General features: G+C 38.7%; 1 protein-coding gene across 1 annotated transcript in view; it reads right to left on the bottom strand.

Moving 5' to 3' along the window:
- SCN8A (sodium voltage-gated channel alpha subunit 8) overlaps positions 1–18,618 on the bottom strand; it is a 176,337-nt gene that overhangs the window by 79,415 nt on the left and 78,304 nt on the right. Inside the window, exons 4-9 of the mRNA XM_081310121.1 lie at positions 16,757–16,847; positions 15,805–15,933; positions 13,921–14,012; positions 4,860–5,081; positions 3,463–3,526; positions 1,739–1,880 (exon numbers count right to left, since the gene is read on the bottom strand). Of these exons, the coding sequence (XP_081166247.1) occupies positions 1,739–1,880; positions 3,463–3,526; positions 4,860–5,081; positions 13,921–14,012; positions 15,805–15,933; positions 16,757–16,847 (740 nt within the window). The remainder of the gene's footprint in view (positions 1–1,738; positions 1,881–3,462; positions 3,527–4,859; positions 5,082–13,920; positions 14,013–15,804; positions 15,934–16,756; positions 16,848–18,618) is intronic.

Here is an 18,618-nt window from a genome sequence, read left to right as displayed (position 1 = left end):
TGTGGTACTCTTTCTTACTGAAGAGAAACACATCCTCAGTGGCCAAATGGATTTCCTTATGCTTAACTCACACTAAGTGGCAGTAGTTCCTCCTATCTATTTTGTGTATGGGGGATCTTTCTCCATTCCCAAATACTTCCTATAAACTTCTTTCATATAACAATGCTTTATTCATTTGTTTAAGGAAAACACATCCTGAATTAAGAATTATATTTTACTTCATCAGTTAGTTCTAAAACAATATGACATGAAGGACTGGAGAGGTAAAGAGAAAAAGGGAAGAGGATTGATCCTAGACCTATTCCTTTCCCTAACAGTGAGCAAATGAACATCAAAGAACAATTGGGTTTTAGGTTATGTAAATGAAACCCACTATTCCTGAGTTTTCATCTTCATCCTTTCAATCCCCAAAACTTAAAGGAACTTATTGTAATCATAAATGTTTCATGAGAAGAGTCAAACCTGAGGAAAGTGTCCAACAGAAAAATAAGAACTGCTTTGGGGATTTGAACTAGATGCTTCCCTGAAAGAGGATCCTTCATGCATGAGGAGGGCATGTTTTTTTATTCTTAAACAAACTGGCATTGAAAGGGTAAAGTTTCTAAGCTGCAAAGCCTGAGTTAAAATGTAAAGGACCAGGCATTGTAAACCTGCTTCTAAACTGCAAAGCCTGGGTTAAATTCCTGTAGCTGTTAGGACAATACCTGAACTGCCCAGTAAATATTCCTCCTGATCCTCTGGCTGTTTAATAACTAAGGGCTCTGAGTAGCCCGGCACGTAGGTATTCAGGCCCCAAAACCAATCAGTTTGAATGTGTACCCCGCTTAGAAGTGACCAATCACCCCTGCCAAGCCTGTTCCTGCCAATGAATGTACTAATCAAGTCTAAGAATTGTTGTTCAATTTTCCCGCGCCTCATGATGATTTGTTCTGATGTATGCAAAGCCCCCCCCCCCTCCAAAAAGTGTACTTAAGCATTGTTCAACCCCTGCTCTAGGCTCTGGGCTGCTCTCCTTTCTTGAGTAGGCATGGAGCCCCAGCATGCTGGTTCAATAAATCCCCTTCTGCCAATTGCATGAGTGGTCTCTTGGTGGTCTCTTTCTCCGACGCTTCGCCGGACCCTTACAGCATCACCAAATGCCAGAGTCAAAAAGAAAACAATGGACTATTGTGGAATTTCTAAGCCGAAAGACCCTTATCATAAATCTATCCTACAACTAGCAAAATTAGACAATGTGTTTAGTCATCAATATGGCCTGATGGAATGAGACTGACCTTATCTCTACCATTACAACCTGTTTGAACAAGTCCAAGTATATTATAAATCTCAAAAATGCTGACATATTTAAACTCCAAAGCCCTTTTGGATAAAAATTTCATCTTACACAAACAGGTATTTAGTATTTCTTAAACAGAAGTCCTAAGCCCTGAAACCCAAAAGGAGATACACTGCAAGTGGTAAAACAATAGGAATTAAGTATAGACAGCAGATTCCCAAGCCAGGCAAAAGCTAACAGTGCTACAAGCTTCTACAACTATACATGACTAAGTATTTGAGAAACAGGGATGAGAACTGGGAGAATTCCCAGTTCTAAATATTATAAAGCAATGGACGGTGGGCAATGCCATCCTCAGATCCTGTTTAACGTCTTCACTAAAGGTCACTCACACAGAATGTCCCCCAAGCCCACGCTGCCCCATGTAGACTCTACTGCCAAAGAAAAAGAAGTATTATTTACCAACTGATACAAGTTTTCCCAGTAGTCCTGGGTCATAAGGCGAAACAATGCCAAGAAGGCCCAGCTGAAAGTGTCAAAGCTTGTATAACCATAGTTAGGGTTCCTTCCTGCCTTCATACACTGGTATCCTTCTGGGCATTGCCTGAAGAAAGAAAGGGAAATTCAGGACTTTTCAACATAATTCCACAAGCCATAATCTTAAAGATATTAAATAACATAATTTTATTTACTCCATGGCCTTATAGGTAGGAAGTAACTATTTACAAAGCCAAGCCAACAAACTGGAAGAAGAAAAATAAAATGAGAGAGAGAACACAAGTAGCTAGTCAATTTCAGAGCAGAGCCTACATCAGAATCACATGGTAAGTCCCTTAAAAATGCAGATTTCTATGCTTACCCCAAAACTAAGAGCTGAAAGCTTTGGAAATAGGATCTAGGAACCTGCACTTTTGAGATATGCCAGGTAACTTTTTTCTTTCCCCCAATATTGGTAATTGAACCAGGAAATGTCAGACAAGTGTTATCATTAAGTTACATACCTAGCCCCGGGTAATTTTTTTTTTTTTTTTTGTACCAGGGATAAAACCCAGAGACTCTCAATCACTGAGCCACATCCCCAGCCCTTTTTAATATTTTATATAGAGATAGGGTCTCACTAGTTCATTAGGGCCTCACTAAATTGCTGAAGCTAGCTTTGAACTCATAATTCTCCTGTCTCAGCCTCCCGAGCTGCTGAGATTACAGGCATGGGCTACTACACTCAGCTCCCAGGTAATCCTTATTCATGACAAAATATGAAAACCACTGTCCCAGATTCATATCAATCTGTAATTCAATAAAATTCAATTTAGCTATTCTCCCAAGTGACAAATGCCTATATGTTCCTTTTAGTTGTCTATGTTCTTTTAACACTTGCTGTGTTGACCTAAGTCATAATGGAGATTTTTGGTAACCTCAGTTATACTATTCTTCTGTTTTTGGATTCACCTGTTTTGTTTTCAATGAAATCTTTAATATCTACTTCAATGTAAAAATTAAATGGATTTCTTGTTGTCATTGTCATATTAAAGTACCAGTTCCTAAGGGACCAATATACTCTGAATAATAACACTACTTCTGTACATTTGAATAGCTCTGTTTACAAAGCATTTTTCATGTATGTTATCTAATTGGCTCCTTATAGTAAACTCATGAGGAAGACAGAACATGACCTATTAAATCTATCTTATGTTTACTGAAATTAAGGCTCAGATAAGTTAAGTGGCTTGGCAAAGGTCAAAAGCTAAGAGAAGCAGGACTCAAATACTATGTTGTTATCTGTTCTTTCCCCCATGTCAGGTCTAGACCATTTCTGGGTCATCCTTGGATGCTAAACTATCACTAAGATGGTGTCCTTATTTTACATTGTATTAACTGTGTTAAGATAGAACAAGGGGAATCTATAAGAGGTGGTAAGCTACCTGGTGTTATAGATTTTCTCTTTATCCTTTAACATCGTTAATTTTTAATTTGAGACTACAGGTACATTCACCTTATGATGAAATGTCATCTTTGGATGGACAAATATAAAACAGTAGGAAATCTGAGTTAACTAATAGGTAAGGTCTGATTGTAGGGTTTATTTTATGAGTTCAAAGAAAAGTGGAAACATTGCCCGTTTACATCCAACTAAAAATAGGCATATTATTTTAAGGAAGGAGAATAAAATTAGGTGAGCTACTTACCCAGCATCTGAACTGTTCCCACAGAGTAAAGGTTCCAGCATGCCAGGAACCGTGTAAAAATTTGCTAGAAAAATTTGAAGAGGCAAGAAATGAAAAGGCAAATTGAAGTGAATGAGAGAATAAGGTTATACTGTTCCTGGCTAGCCCCAACAGAAATAGCTATTGATTTTTAGCTCATATAAATCTTTTCCACCAGCAGTTGAAAGCTGATGAGAAGTCCTTCCCATTAATGATTTTCCTATAGATATCTACAAATTTAAAGTGCTCCCCTGAAGCCCTTCATATAATACTCTTCTCATCACATATATATTAGGTTTTGGTACCTGAAAAAAACGGGTCTAAAGTAATTTTCTGAGTTCTTCATCCCTTTAGACAATTTTAATCTTGTACTGTTATGGTTTAGATATTAGGTGTTCCCCAAAAACTCATGTATGAGACAATGCAAGGTGGTTTATGAGAGGCTTACCCCAATCAGAAATTAATCTCCTGACAGGGGTTAACTAAGTGGTAACTGCAGGCTGGTAGGGTGTGGCCGGAGGAGGTGGGTCATTGGTGGTGTGCCTTTGGGGTATACATTTGGTGAGTTGAGCTTAGTTTCTCTCAGATTCCTGATGTGACATCCTGGGCAGCTTTCCTCTGCCACACTCTTCCACCATGATGTCCTGCCTCACCTTGAGCCCCAGGGAATGAAGCCTGCCACTCATTCTCAGTCCCTATGGATTGAGACCTCTGAAACTGTGAACCCCCAAATAAATTTTTCCTCCTCTAAAATTGTTTGGCAGGTCTTTCAGTCATAGCAGTGAAAAAGCTGGCTAAAACATCTTATGACTTATTTTTATCAAGATATTCTAGAATTCCTCACTAGTTGGTCACTAGTTACCATGCCCTATTTTAAACTAGAAGGCAGGTATTCCTGGAATCTCCTTTGCAACATTTTCTAATGGTTACTTAACTGACTTCAAAAGGTGTCTTGGAGATTGCCTGACTCCCTAGACTAGGTCAATTACTAATGTCTTACTAATTAATATTAAAAAAGCCTGAGTTCTATGCATAGGCATATCTTGGACTAAATATTTAACTACCCCAGGCAACCTAGCAAAGGAAGGAAGAATTTGGACCAAGTTTCTAAGCCTGAATTTTAGAGCAAAAGTTTGTGGGTACATGTGAAGATTGTATAAAGTTTCATTGGGTTTCAAGGGGTAGAAGAGAAAAAAAGGGAGAGAGTGCTGGCATTTGAGTTTCTGAACACAATCTGGCCTTGGGGAAAGGAAATGACCTCCTGAGGCTGCTTCTGGTAACACTGCCATTCCTTTCTGAGCCCAACTATTTTTTTAAGCCCAGTGGTGGCTCTGACTGCACAGATGGGTTTTTCCCCTTGCAGGGGAGGAGCCACCTACTTTTATTGTTGATATACTCTTCCCAATCAAAGCCTTTGGTGCCATTTTCAAGATAACTCTCATTGAAGTTTATGGGCCACACGACACACTTGTTTCGCAGGTTCCCCATGAACAGCTGTAGTCCGATCAAGGCGAAAACACTCAGGCAGAACACAGTCAGGATCATCACATCTGACAGCTTCTTCACAGACTGAATGAGGGCACCAACAATTGTCTTCAGGCCTGAAGAGACAGTGCACCCAGAACCAGAGTCACCTTAGAGCCCCTCCCTCCCAGCCTCCCCCTTAGCCTGAGCTTCTACTCCTCCCCACAGCATCCTTGAAATATGCCCAGTGTGTCTTTATACCACGAGAATAACGATGTCAGCAAAATGAGGGGTTTCCAGAAGTTATAATTCTTAAAAAGCTAAAGAAAGCTTCTTCTACCAACATGTGGCTCCTTTTTTTCTGAACGTACTTTCCTGTCTTGGACAACTTTTTAGTTCTCCAAATGAGCCAGGTCCTCAGTGCTTCCCTCAGGCTGACTGCTTTCTTTCAGCCCTTGTCTTACCTGACTATCTCCTTTCCTTCAGGTCTCAGCACAGAAATCACTTCCCTCAGAATCCATCCTTCCTTCCCAGCTCTTCTCCCTCCCCCACCACTGTTACTATCTTAATAGCACCTTACACTTTCCTCTGTGGTGTTTATCACGGCTATAATGCATTTCTTACGTCTGTATCATTCACAGCCGAATCTATAGCGCCTGGTCCACAGTAAATATTTGTTGAAGAAACAAATGGAAAAATCAGGAATTAAGGAGGCTTCCAGGTTGGAAAGGAAACAACTGGGAAATTTAAAAGCCAATAAGAAGCAAGGAGGTATAATAATATTTTCCCATCAGTTCTGGAAATGCCAACATATTGAAAAGGTTAATTATTAATTCTTTATTTATAATTTGCCTTTACATTTAAAAGTATACCTTGTCTATATCACATTTATAACCTGCTTGCTACAATGCCCACCCCCCCACTTTTCTCTGGCTTAGATTAAAAATAAAAACCATTTATAATCTATTTAATTTTAATTATATTATAATCTATTTTAATTTTTAAGTGCAAGCCACTGATTCAAATTTAAACCTAAAGAAGGTAGATTTTTAATTGCGCAGGGAAAGATCAGTGATGGAAGATGGAAAAACATGGTTATAGATTCATGCTGTTTGGATTCAAATGAGTCTACATGTGGCTCTTCTTGGAATTCCCAACATTGTGCTAACCCAGGACATGGCCAACAGAGCACTGATACCTGATACTTCTGGTGGCCACTGTACCAAGATGAGCAGGAACCAGATACTGAGCCCTAACACCCAGGCCTCAGAAAGGATCTTGTTTCTGATCTACTTATGAAGGCAAGAATATCAGAGTGTCATTTAAAGTAATCCTAATCTTGGCTTTGAAGTATACAGTTGGGCAAATCATTGCTAATTTTAATCAAAGGTATGTCATTTACTTCTGTGACCTGAGCACCTAACCTCTTGGATCCTCAGTTTTTTTCATCTTTAAGATGAACATAATTAAGGTTGGGGGTGTAGTTCAGTGGTAGTGTTTACCTATCATGTACAAGGCTGGGTTTGATCCTTAGCACCACCAAAAATTAATATAAATAAATAAGTGAATCTTTATTTATTTATTTTTAAATTATAGCTGAATATCATAGATCTACTGTGAAGATTAAGCATACTTCATATAACACATTTAACAAAGCACCTGATGCACAGTAAGTAATTCAAATGTTATTATTGTAATAATTTTCTGAACCTCATCTACATAAAGAGATTTACAATACTAATGCCATTGAGTTGCTGTAAGGTTTAAATAAGATAATGAATATAAGAAATATCTAGTTCAGTGCTTGGCACACAGCTGGTATGCAGGACTCATTAGCTACCGTTACTATACAGACATTTCCTTCCTCAAAGGGACATGCTTGGAAATGACACAATCATATGATGGTGGCATGGACTTGGGTCATCTCTTGCTGTATCCTGTAGTATCCACCTACAATTTTCAAAGTTAAGCCCAACAGAATTCTCTGCATAGCTATGTATGCTGTGTCTAGCCTGGGACCTGGCACAAAGCAGGTACTTAAGGAATTTTTATTAAAAGAGTAAATGAGAAATTTCTCTCTTCTTATACAATATCTTGAAAGGGATCTAAGGGGAATTAAAGAGAGAAGCGTTAAGAATTAGACCACAGTGCTGCTATGGGTGCAGAAGCCTAGGCTTTCTTACAGAGTATCTTCCTTGAAAACTGTGGCCACCAAAAGATTAGGAAGGGCTTGCCTGGGCTCCTAATCAGATTCCTTTCCTCCTCACGTGGCTGTGCAGAAAAAGCACCAGATGGGGAATCAGAAAGCAGGAATTCTGTCCTGGCTCAGTCATTATTTATGACCCACCATGTTTCAAAACCAACTTAAGATCACCTCTCCAAGCCTCATTTTCTCATCTATAGAAAACAGTGCTACATGGCAGCGGGCAGTGAAGGAGAAGCTGAAGAATCTTCTCTGGAAGTCTTTAAAAATCATGTAGGTCTTCTGTTTACAAAGTCAAAAAGTGATTTAAAAGGGGATATTTGGATGGGTTACTGAACAATGTTTTTAAGATTTTGTTTCTTGATTTCTTCAAAAGGAACTCATGCAGCTGCCTTGCCCTGAACAGTTAAATTACTTATCTGAAAACTTTTAGTCTTTTTTATTGCTGTTTTAAGTTTTTTGTTTGTTTTGGTGTAGTACTAAAGATTGAACCCAGGGCCTCAAACATGTTAGGCAATGGTTCTTCCCCAGAGGTACATCTCTAGCCATCTATTGCTTTTTTGACTGAACTGAAAAATATGTGTGAGTTGACATTTGTATTAGAAATAAGTTTAAAACTACGAAATAACCAAAGCAATCCATTTGCTATAACACATAATTTTTTTTTTTAAAGCACACAATTTTAGCAAGAGTCTGATATAATTTCCTGAGAATTCTTTGGAAAGCTCTAGGCCTACAAAACAAGAAATTCCAGGCCATAAGCAGCTACTATCCCCTGTTCCCTAAGGATGGGCTCTCAGCACCTTGTTTGTACCTTCTCTGAGTAGTTACAGATGACAGGGTAGACATCTGATCTAAATCCAGATCCTTTCCTACAGGGATCTGGAATAGGACAAGAGACAGTTGAGCAGTCTTCATATAATGGTAATATATAAATATATGAGAATGGTAATATATAAATACTTTGTCATTATACTAAGATGTGTCTGAGAAGTAAAGGAATTTAGTGCACAAATGCACAAAGAGAGGGAAAGAAGAAATAGACACATATGAGAGAGAGAGAGAGAGAGAGAGAGAGAGAGAGAGAGAGAGATTACTTCCTGGAAACAGGCTTTTGGGCTCTGCATTCTTGTTTCTACTCTGTCTTCCTGAGGTTCAAGACCATTCCAGTCTTGGGATTCTTTAAAGCACTCCTATATGCTTTTACTTGCCCAGAGATACTCAGCGAATACATCAACCATGCATGACACTCATCATTTCCTAGAGATGGACAAGAATGTTCATAAGCTGCTGGTTTAACATTTTTTTATCCAGAAACCAGATGTCATTACTGAGGAGATCTAGAAACATAAGTTCAGAAAGCTAAAAAAACAAAAGACCCAAAAAAACAACAAAATAATTTCCCCAAGTGTTTTGAAGCCTGAAACTTAGCTTGTCTTCTTGGTGACAGTTCATGTAGCTATCAAGTAGTTTAAAGTGTAAACTTGTTAGAAATCCTATTCAGGTGCTTGTGTTTCACTGGGGCTCAGAGAAATGAATTTTAATTGAGCAAGAAAAATTACTACATAATATTAACCATCTAAAAAGTTTACTCTCCAAGATTCTTGTCCAGGTCCACCACAAAATTAGAAGCACAGGGAAAAAAGATAATGGGCTCAATACTTGTGGATGAAGCAAACAAATGTAAATAGTCACTGAATTATATACTGGTCTCAGCCAAGACTCTTCTTTCTTCCATTAGGGTTGATAATTTAGAGTGACCACATCTGCAGAGACATCCATGTCAATTTATGAAGATGACACCATCCATACATTTCTTAAGCTCAAGCTCTATAGTCCTGCCAGCGGTGGCTGCCCAACACAATAATATATCCAAGCAAAAGCACTCCTGCCACCATCAACATGGATCAGCAAAGCAAGAAGTTGCTAGTAGAATTCCTGACCCCACACAAGCAAGAATGAAGAGTGCTGCTGTTCTGGCTGTGAAGCGAAGCTGTGTCTTGCTTTTTCTATTGGCTCACAATACCACATGCTAGAACAAGCAAGATACTGACTGAAAACCGATTATCCAAAACAGCAGAATGCTCCTTCCAACGACTCCTACACAACAGAGTGTGCAACAGAAGCCATGTGGGGGCAAATTGGACAGCAAGAACTCTTGGAAGAGGCTAACATTAACTAGCATTGGTATGTGTCTGAGCAGAAGTTAATACATTTACTACAGACCACAAACAGACAGCTGGATCTAATGTACAGAAAAGTTAGCTACCAGAGAAGAAGTCAGGTACTTCAGGAATTTTGGGAAACAGGTGAAGCCAGGTCACTGTTACAGGATTCGACTCTACTCTATGTCCAAAGGCACCTCGGATTTTCCTGTGACCTTCCATAATGCCCAACAATCCCATGAACAAACAAAGAAAGCCAGCTTATGTGCTATGTCCAGAGAAATCAGCTATGTATGTTGGGATCAAAATCTTCCCTTGTTATCATGACCAGATTATAAATAACAAAATCATCAATTCTCATTCTTCAGTAACTCAGGCTGAGAAATTTAAGTGGTTTGAAGCAATGTGAGTTAATTCCCTCACAAAATTAATACTGGAATAAGCCTCAGTAGCAGTCACAAGCAGTTCTCAGAGAAGGTGAAAGAGCAGCTTCCCAGTTCCCAGAGCCTGGCTGGGACCCTGATAAGTCCCAGGGACAAAAGAGAACCTCATCAATTTTTCTGTTGCAAATGCAATCTTCATAACAACAGTTCTTGAAGGTTTTTCACATCAACATAAAAATAGATAAATAAAGGTACTGTGTCCATCTACAACTAAAACTTATATATATGTTTATGTGTGTGTGTGTGTATATATATATATATATATATATATATATATATATATACACATACATACATATATGTATGTATGTATGTAATTTGGGAGCGATTTGGGGCCTATAGATTTACTTATAAGACCAGATTCACATCACAAAGTATGATCCAAGCTAAACTGGCCCTCAAGGGTGGGTCAGTGGGATCTTGTGACTCTTCAGTGCTTTTCCACTTAGGAACACTATTAAATTTTAGTTATCTTTCCTAGGAAGCAATGTGGAAGGAGAAATATGAAACCATCAGGATGAATAACTGTAATATTTTAAAAGAAAAAATGATCTGGGTGTTATGGTACATGCCTGTAATCCCAGCTACTTGGGAGGCTGAGACAAGAGATCACAAGTTCAAGGCTATCTTTAGCAACTTAGCAAGACCCTGTCTCAAAATAAAAAAAATAAAAAGGATGAGGAATGAAGCTCAGCATTAAAGTACTAAAAGAGAAAAAGAAAGAGTCTGAATATAGTTTTGAACCACTTTTTCTATTCCCCTTTATTATGTAGCAGAAATTGCCACATTTACTGAACACACATTTAAACAAAGTACTTTCTTTGTGAATACTGGGATGGGAAGAAGAAGGGCTCATCATTTCCCCTGCTTCCTACCTGATACCACTGGATATAAGTAAAAGTAACAGAAACAAGAGCAGAGATGCAAAATATCCAAGAGAAAAGTAATTAAGAAACTACAACCCTAAGAGAGAGAAATGGTATAAAATCAGCACTGGTGAGCAGCAGGTAACTAGTGCTTTGGGGGAGCCACTTAAATGACTGAAATGAAAAGGAACTGACAAGTGTGGCTCTCCCAACTGGTTCTATATAGGTTATTAAGTGTTACCCTCCAAGAGAAGCCTGAGAATCCTCCACTGGGAATCTTACCCTATCTTAAGGTATGTTAGTCCTGAGGCATATGACCAAAGCATGCAGATGATAAAACTTCTGACAAAGTATAAGTTTATAAATACAAACTGAAAACAAAGTTTTAAGACATAAACTTTTAGGCAGAATATTTTGATGTCAAATTGAACCTGGCAAATTCCAGGCCAAAGCAAATTTGGAAAGGGTCTACTCTATCACTGACCCTTTAAGCATCCAGTGTGCTCACTCTGTTCTCTAAGCTGTTAACTCTGAAAAAAATAAAAAAGGAAGGAACCATGAGAGATTTTTATCCAGGTCTTGAGCTGGTAAATAAAAGGGCTCAGAAAGTGGGGTTTGGGCTTTTCTAAGCTGCACAAAGTCTCTTAAAGTAAAGCATTTCTTATACAAAACACCAAACCTAACTGATGTACTTTACTCTCTAATATTCTGGAGTCTTGGCAGCCCTGATACATTCAAAATATCTACTAGATAATTCAGAGGAAGGTCAGTGTTGGCCCAGGTGAGATAGGGTGAGTGCTCTAGGAAAGGAAAAGTTCTCATGAAGGGAGCTGAGACTTGAACATCCTGCAGACTCTGTGTCAACTCTATGGTCACTCTCACTTCCATTCTGTTTTTGGCAGATCTGGCAAAGCCTAATCTAACTAGGAACAGGAGAAGGCAAGAAAAGCAGCAGTTCCATTGAAGTGCCCACAAGAAAATTTGGGCAGGCAAATTTTGGTTTGTACTAAGGGGCACAGTGTCCTAGTTCTACAACAGTGGAATCAAAATGACTTAGATTTTCAAACATGAGATAGGCTCAGATCCACTGACTCACACTGGTGCCTGGCCTTGGAAGGAGACCTGTGTAACTGGAAGGTAGGGAAAGGACAACAGCACTCTGAGGAAGACAGAATGATAGAAAAGTTCAGAATTTTACACGGGATGAGAAAAGCCTCTCCGTAAGGAAGACGTCAACTCCTGGATTTCTCTTACTAACTCTAAAAGGTAGAATGGGGAGCAAAAGGATTGGAACTAAAAGTCACACTTTAATTCAAAAACCCAATATACCTTTTATTGACAGTGATCTATTATTAGCTTTACTATCCTTAAAGTTATTCTCCATCCCAGTTAGCTTCCCAAAGCCAGCTCAACTGGGGATGCTTCTAGAAAGAGGAACCTGGGAATCTATTTCAAACTGTGAGGCTGATGTCTAAATCTTGACACAAACCCTTTCTTTGGGCTTAGGTTTCTTTATGATAATAACTGTTACTACTACAACCATTTATGGAGCACTGCTATGGGCCAGGCACTGTATTATAGTCAACTGTATGTTTATGTATTTATTTGTATTACTACAGTATTAAGTAACATGATCAAGAAATGCCCTGGTCAAAAGGTAACTATAGAGCAGAGACAAAGACAGAAGCAATGAGCTAGACTAGAGATAGCATCTGCTGCCCCAGTTAGTGAACAGAATGCAGCTTTCCAATTTAATTCTGGAAGAGAAGTTTTGAGATCACAAGAACATAAAGAGACAGATGCCTTGCAGAGTACGCTGGGGGAAATGAACAGAAAAGAGAGGATCATATTTTAAAGGGGCCAGAGGAAGACAGAGACCAAAGGAAAAATGAAAGTAGATGTGGCACTCCATCTCCCTCATAAAATAAGGCCTGCCTAAGGAATGTTCCTTGAGGTTCCTGGTAAATCACATTCTAAGTCTGCCCTCTCCAGGATTCTACCTTTATTCTTCCCCCTCTTGCTATCTGATAATGTTGAAACAGGAAAAAGAGAAATATTTCTGAGGCAGCCGCAGGGGATGAGGCACGTGATCAGAATGGATTGTCCCTGTTCTATGTACTCCTATTTCTACAAAACTACTGTGGAAAGCCTGGTCTCTGGGGAATCTTCTTTTAAAATCCTAAATACAACTAAAATCCAAAGAGCAACCACATTGTCTTAAGCTCTGGCAAGTTACTGCTAGTCTATCTTAGGCTCACAAGACTAACAAAGTACTAAACCAAGTACCTTTCCTTCCAATTTTAAGGCTAGTCTTTAGGAAGAGAAGTATTAGCCAGTTGCAATGATTTAAATTAAATTAAGGGATCTTAATCTGGGGTCCACAGATGGGCTTCGGGGGGGGGGGGTCTGTCAACTTTCATTTGATTCTCAAAAGGATCCAAAACCTTCAAAAGGTTAAGAACCACTGGGCTAACTCAACCAGGACCAAAAAGAAAAAGGCAAAAATTTTAAAGAGATTGTCAATCAACTACCTCTCAAACCACCCTCAGGATTTCTTTCCCCTTCAAGTTTCTATACTTTTATTTGCCCATATCTTTAGTTGTATCTTATCTTACCTTTGAATTTTTTAAAAATAGCACCTGTATAAGCTGTCATTGGGATTTAGGTTTGAGAATGATCCCTGAATATATGTATAGTAGATGCTACTGGTTCTCATTCTAGTGAAACAGACAGCAGTAGAACAGGATAAATGGTGATTATTAAAGTTCAGTTCACTAACTCCAAGGCTCTTAAGTTTTTCTACAATTCTGGACTAGTTAACTGTGTAGGTCTCATCTACGATTAAATAATTCCATTAGTACAGTAATAATAAAAACATAATTCTTTGAATAACATTCCATCAGCAAACCATGCTATAGGAAGCCTAGAAATCACAAGCAATGGAATGATGGCACATGTTAAAATTACTGTAATTCCATGAGGCTGGGATTCAAATGATTTATATACAAAGAGACAGCTAGCTCTACGATGATTGTTTTCAGATATTGTAAGATCCAAGGGTTTCTTAAGCACGTGCTTTTTCAAAAGCATGGATGAAATGGGGGCTGCATGCCTGCAAGCACAGTCAAAAAAACCTGCCTAGGGACCAAAAGGCCATTCCAGAGAATGTCTCTCAGGAAAAGCATGCAGAATGCAGAGCATATCAACCATGCTCACACCAGTTTAGAATGTGGTGAACAAAATGAATGAAGGGAAAAAAGAGATGCAGCAAGGTCAGTCTTGTGCACACATTTTCTCACCTGGAATTACAGAGATAGTTTTCAAAGCTCGGAGAACCCTGAATGTTCTCAGCGCTGAGACATTGCCCAGGTCCACAAACTCTGTCACATATCTGTAGTAAGGGAGGTCACACACAGACACAAATGACAAACACAGACACAAACACAAACACCAAAGGAAAAAACAAAACCACAACAAAACAAAAAGTACAATACGTCACGTCAGGGCCCTAACCCAACACCTAACACCAACCCCAGGCCATCTTACCTGGAATTACCGAAATAGTTTTCAAAGCCCTCAGTACCCTGAAAGTGCGCAGAGCTGAAACATTGCCTAGGTTTACAAACTCTGTTATATACCTGCAGAATCAAACCAAAGTTAACTTGTAATGGTACCACTGGGTGAGAGTTTGAGAATGGGGGAAAGAAAGGGTCTTATATACAAGGTATGATTTCATTTTTTCCCTGAAAAAGAAAAATTTCAAAATATAAACATTTAAGTAACATGTCTTAAAAAAAAAAAAACGGGCAAGGAGAATTCAAAAGTGTAACTGAAAGAATCACTCTAAATTTCTAGGATTTACTCTCTTAATCAGCAGTGATGTGCGGATCCCGATCAGAATCATTTTACTGTCAGGTCAATTACATTTTTAGTAAAAAGGAAAGCCAGGAAGTAGCAGAGACTCATATCCCCAAGTTTTGTGAACAATTTCTTAAGAAAGGGAAACAAACTTCTGCAGCAGGAGCCCCACAAAAACAAATCTACATTAATGTAGCTCCCTAGTTAATGACAGCAAAAATGCCTAAATGGCTGCACATATGACTTATGCAAGAGTGGTATGCGTATGCTTCCAGTCATGTGCACAGTTGAAATTGTTTCCTGTGACAGACAAAAACAGGGCTCAGGAAAATCCAGATCATGAACAAATACTGAGTTGAGAGCCCATTCTATCACCAGCTCTGTGCCTACAAAGACACTAAGATTTTAAATGAACACCAATGTGTATTTCATAATGCTGGAGAGCTAGAAATTTCATTATATAATGGAAAGTCCAAGTTCCACTTTCAAATATTCAATGCATAACACTCACTCACATTTTACAGGGGAAATACATCTTTCTATGCAATGCTCAGACCCATACATGTGCAACACACTCTTTCTCATACATCTGTGCACACACATAAAACCTAGGCACCACCCCCCATCACATCCCCAAAACACAAAGCACTTTCACACCCTGAAAATAAAAATACTAAAGCCTGCTATAACTTTTCTATCATCAAGTGAGTTTCCCAAGAGACATTTTATTGCTAAAGCAACACAAGTTACCAGGAGCACCTAGCATACCTATGTGGAGTTCTACAGTCTCCAGTGACAGTTCAAAATTCTGGTTAGTAACTTCAGGAAGTGCCAATTTGGATACCGGGGCTCATGATTTGACTCTAAAGTATGCTTTGAAGTCTGCAACACCTGGACAGCCTCATTAAATCACATGTGATAAGACGTGCCCAGAAAAACACATTTTCACCTCTAAAAGATTCTGAATCTTCACAGAGGCCCCCTAGTGATAGGTGTGCCAATCATGGTCAATGTCATAAAAAGGAATAAAATATAAAAATAAAATATGAGTATCCATGGGTAATATATCCTACTTTCCCTCCCAGCTGTGAAGACTCTGCTCACCTTCTCCATATAAACACACTGTGGCTGCTGTTGCCTGAAAAACAAAAGGTCCTCACAAGCAAGAACCATAAGCACAAGTTCCCGTGTGTACCCATTGATTCCCCTTACCACTGAGTCCACAAGCTCTCACTTGCAAACACCGTCATGCAAACATCCAGGAGAATCCTCTGCCACACACGTGATCACACCCACAACACCAATAAAGTAATCAGAGAACTTACGCCATCATGATGACACTGAAATCTAACCAGTTCCATGGGTCCCGTAAAAAGGTAAAGCCATCTATGCAGAAACCTCTTGCAATGATTTTCACTAGTGATTCAAATGTATAAATCCCTGTGAACGTGTACCTGTCAAAGAAATGGAGAACTTAAGGTAACTTCTGAACATACACAAACTTCAAATGAACCTTTCAAGATCACACCTGCCTGAAGTATGGCTTTGCAGAAGGGCAGAAAGGGCATCGCCAAAGTGGTAGGACAGAATGAGGAGGAGAAAGGAGCACTCTGAATGAAACTCACTGAAATGCCCACACCTAGAACTTTGGAATGCTGGGGGTGATATGTCTTTTTTTTCCTTTTCTTTTCTTTTTTTTTGGCAGGGATTAAACTCAGGGGCACTTGACCACTGAGCCACAACCCCAGCCCCATTTTTTTTTTTAAGAGACAGGGTCTTACTGAGTTGCTTAGCACCTCACTTTTGCTGAGTCTGGTTTTGAACTCTCCATCCTCCTGCCTCAGCCTCCCAAGCTGCTGGGACTACAGGCGTGCGCCACCTTGCCCAGCTTGAGTGATATTTCAAGGAAATAATAATGTACTGCCATCTAGTACATCATCATTTTGGAGCAGGTGAGGAGTCCCTCAGAGCTACTTTTAACCTGGGAGGAGTCAAAAGAGAAAGAGAGTACCATCAGGAATTAAAGACACAATACAGTGACAGAGCCATGGGCAAACACTGGCTAGCACAAGAAGGGCAGAGGTGGGAGCAGACTTTGCTCTTTTTAAGAGTTGACTTCTAGAACTATTTCCTAAATTCCACATGTATCCTCACCTTTCTCCACGAAATAGTGTCAATAACTATTCTTTTCCTTGATGGATAAACTGGCAAAACACAAGATTCAATGACTTAAAAATCTTTAAAGCAAACAAGGAGACAAATAAATGGGCTACTTACTCCACATTCTTTGACCAGTCTGGAGGGTTACTAAAAGTCATGAATACACAGTTGGTCAAAATAGTGCACATAATGATCATGCTAAATACTGTAGAGAATAGTCAAGGGGGAATACACAAAATCTGGCTTTTTAAAAGAAATTTTTCTCAGGGAACAAACACATTTTGCATTGGATATCATAAGAGCTCAATCAATAGACAGAACAGAGACAAATCACAGAAGAGAAAAAGGCAAGTTGATAATGAAAATTGGCTACCATCACCAACAAAGAAAGCCACTGTGTATATCCCCACCAGAGAACTGTGGGTGGATGGTTCTTCTTTCCACAGGGTTATTACTGTTCTACATCTTTTGGATAAAATATTTTCTCCTCTTACCACTTTCACTTCAACTATAGAATAATCCTCTAACTACCTTAACTTTGTGTATAGAAATTATCAGTCTACTATACTTAAAAATCATCAGGTGAAAAAATAAATCTTTACTACTCAGTATTCACTTATTATTAATTATCTTATATAAGTAATTATTTGAAAATCTACATATAATTAATGGTCCAGCCCCCCAGTCCTTCCAGAGGGCTGAACTGTCTTGGGATAAAGGTGCCAGCCAGTGTGCACTGCATATGCCCAACGTGGAAATGCAATTGTGGCATGTTAGGTACAGATTTCAAGGACATCTGTACTCCCATACTCCTGGGGCAAATCTAATCGATTGTTCTGAGAGTGCCCAGGAAAGTTTATGAATAGCAAACCATTTTGTTGCTGTTTCAGTTTCATCCACATCTTTCTTAGCTCTTTTTGTTCTCATTGAGGAAAATTCAACTGTTTCAGGTCAACATGAGATTCTCAAACTCAAACTGTCAGTTTAACAAGCATGCTCTAACTCATTTGCTAACCCATTCTCTTTTCTTAATGACATTCCCCATCTTTATTCTCCAAATGGAGTTTTAAAAAGAGAAAGCTACTTCTTCTAGTTGGATTTTATTTTAGAGTACAATAACATACCCTTTGGAACCAGAAGAGAGTATAATAACATACTTTTTGGAACCAGAAAAGAAAAAAGCACTCCACCTCTGATCTAACAGAAAGGGAAGAAGTCCATTGTAAATTATTTATTTCCCGTAAATCTTCTGATTTATGAACTATGTTGCCTGTAAACCACGGATTTCAGAACCAGTTTGCTAAATTCCTGCAATGTGGCAGGGGCTTACTAAACTCATTGGCTAAGTTCATCTGCTGATTTCTTCATCCTCTTTGGAGGACACAATACTCTTTGACACTTGACTAAAGTGCTGTTAAATTAAATACCAAGCATGCAAGTTTAAAGTCACTATGTAGGGTTGCTAAACCCATCACATAATTTTTCAAGTGTCATATGGTTTTCTATATAACAGGATGTAAAAGCCAAGTCACATGAATAAATCAACATTTTTTTTTTTTACTTAAGGAGAGTAAGAATCCCAGAAAATATTCATATCTATCCTGCAATCTGCATCTAAACCTCTGTAACGAGGAGGCTATTTCATCTGAGAATTATCATGGATACTTTCTAAACTAGCTGCTGAAGAAAAAATATATATATATTCAAGGAATATCTCTAAAGCATTCATTCAACTATTTGTAACTCCAGAGTCAGCTTTCAAAAAATTCTCATATTGAATCTTAATATGTTAACAAGCTAAATAGTCTCCCATAGGATGAAATTAAAAAGTCAAGACTTCAATTAAAGGTTACCATCTTAATTTGTCCCTCATGACACCACCAAAATTCCAGACTCCAGTGATATCATCCCAAGAAAAAAAAAGAATTTGCTAATCTTCAGCTTGCAGTTTGTCAGGACCACACTCTTAAACCTCTGAC

The sequence above is a fragment of the Spermophilus citellus genome, assembly GCF_964194105.1.
Source record: "Spermophilus citellus genome assembly, chromosome: 10".
NCBI lineage: Eukaryota > Metazoa > Chordata > Mammalia > Rodentia > Sciuridae > Spermophilus > Spermophilus citellus.
This window is presented reverse-complemented; position numbering and strand designations above follow the sequence as displayed.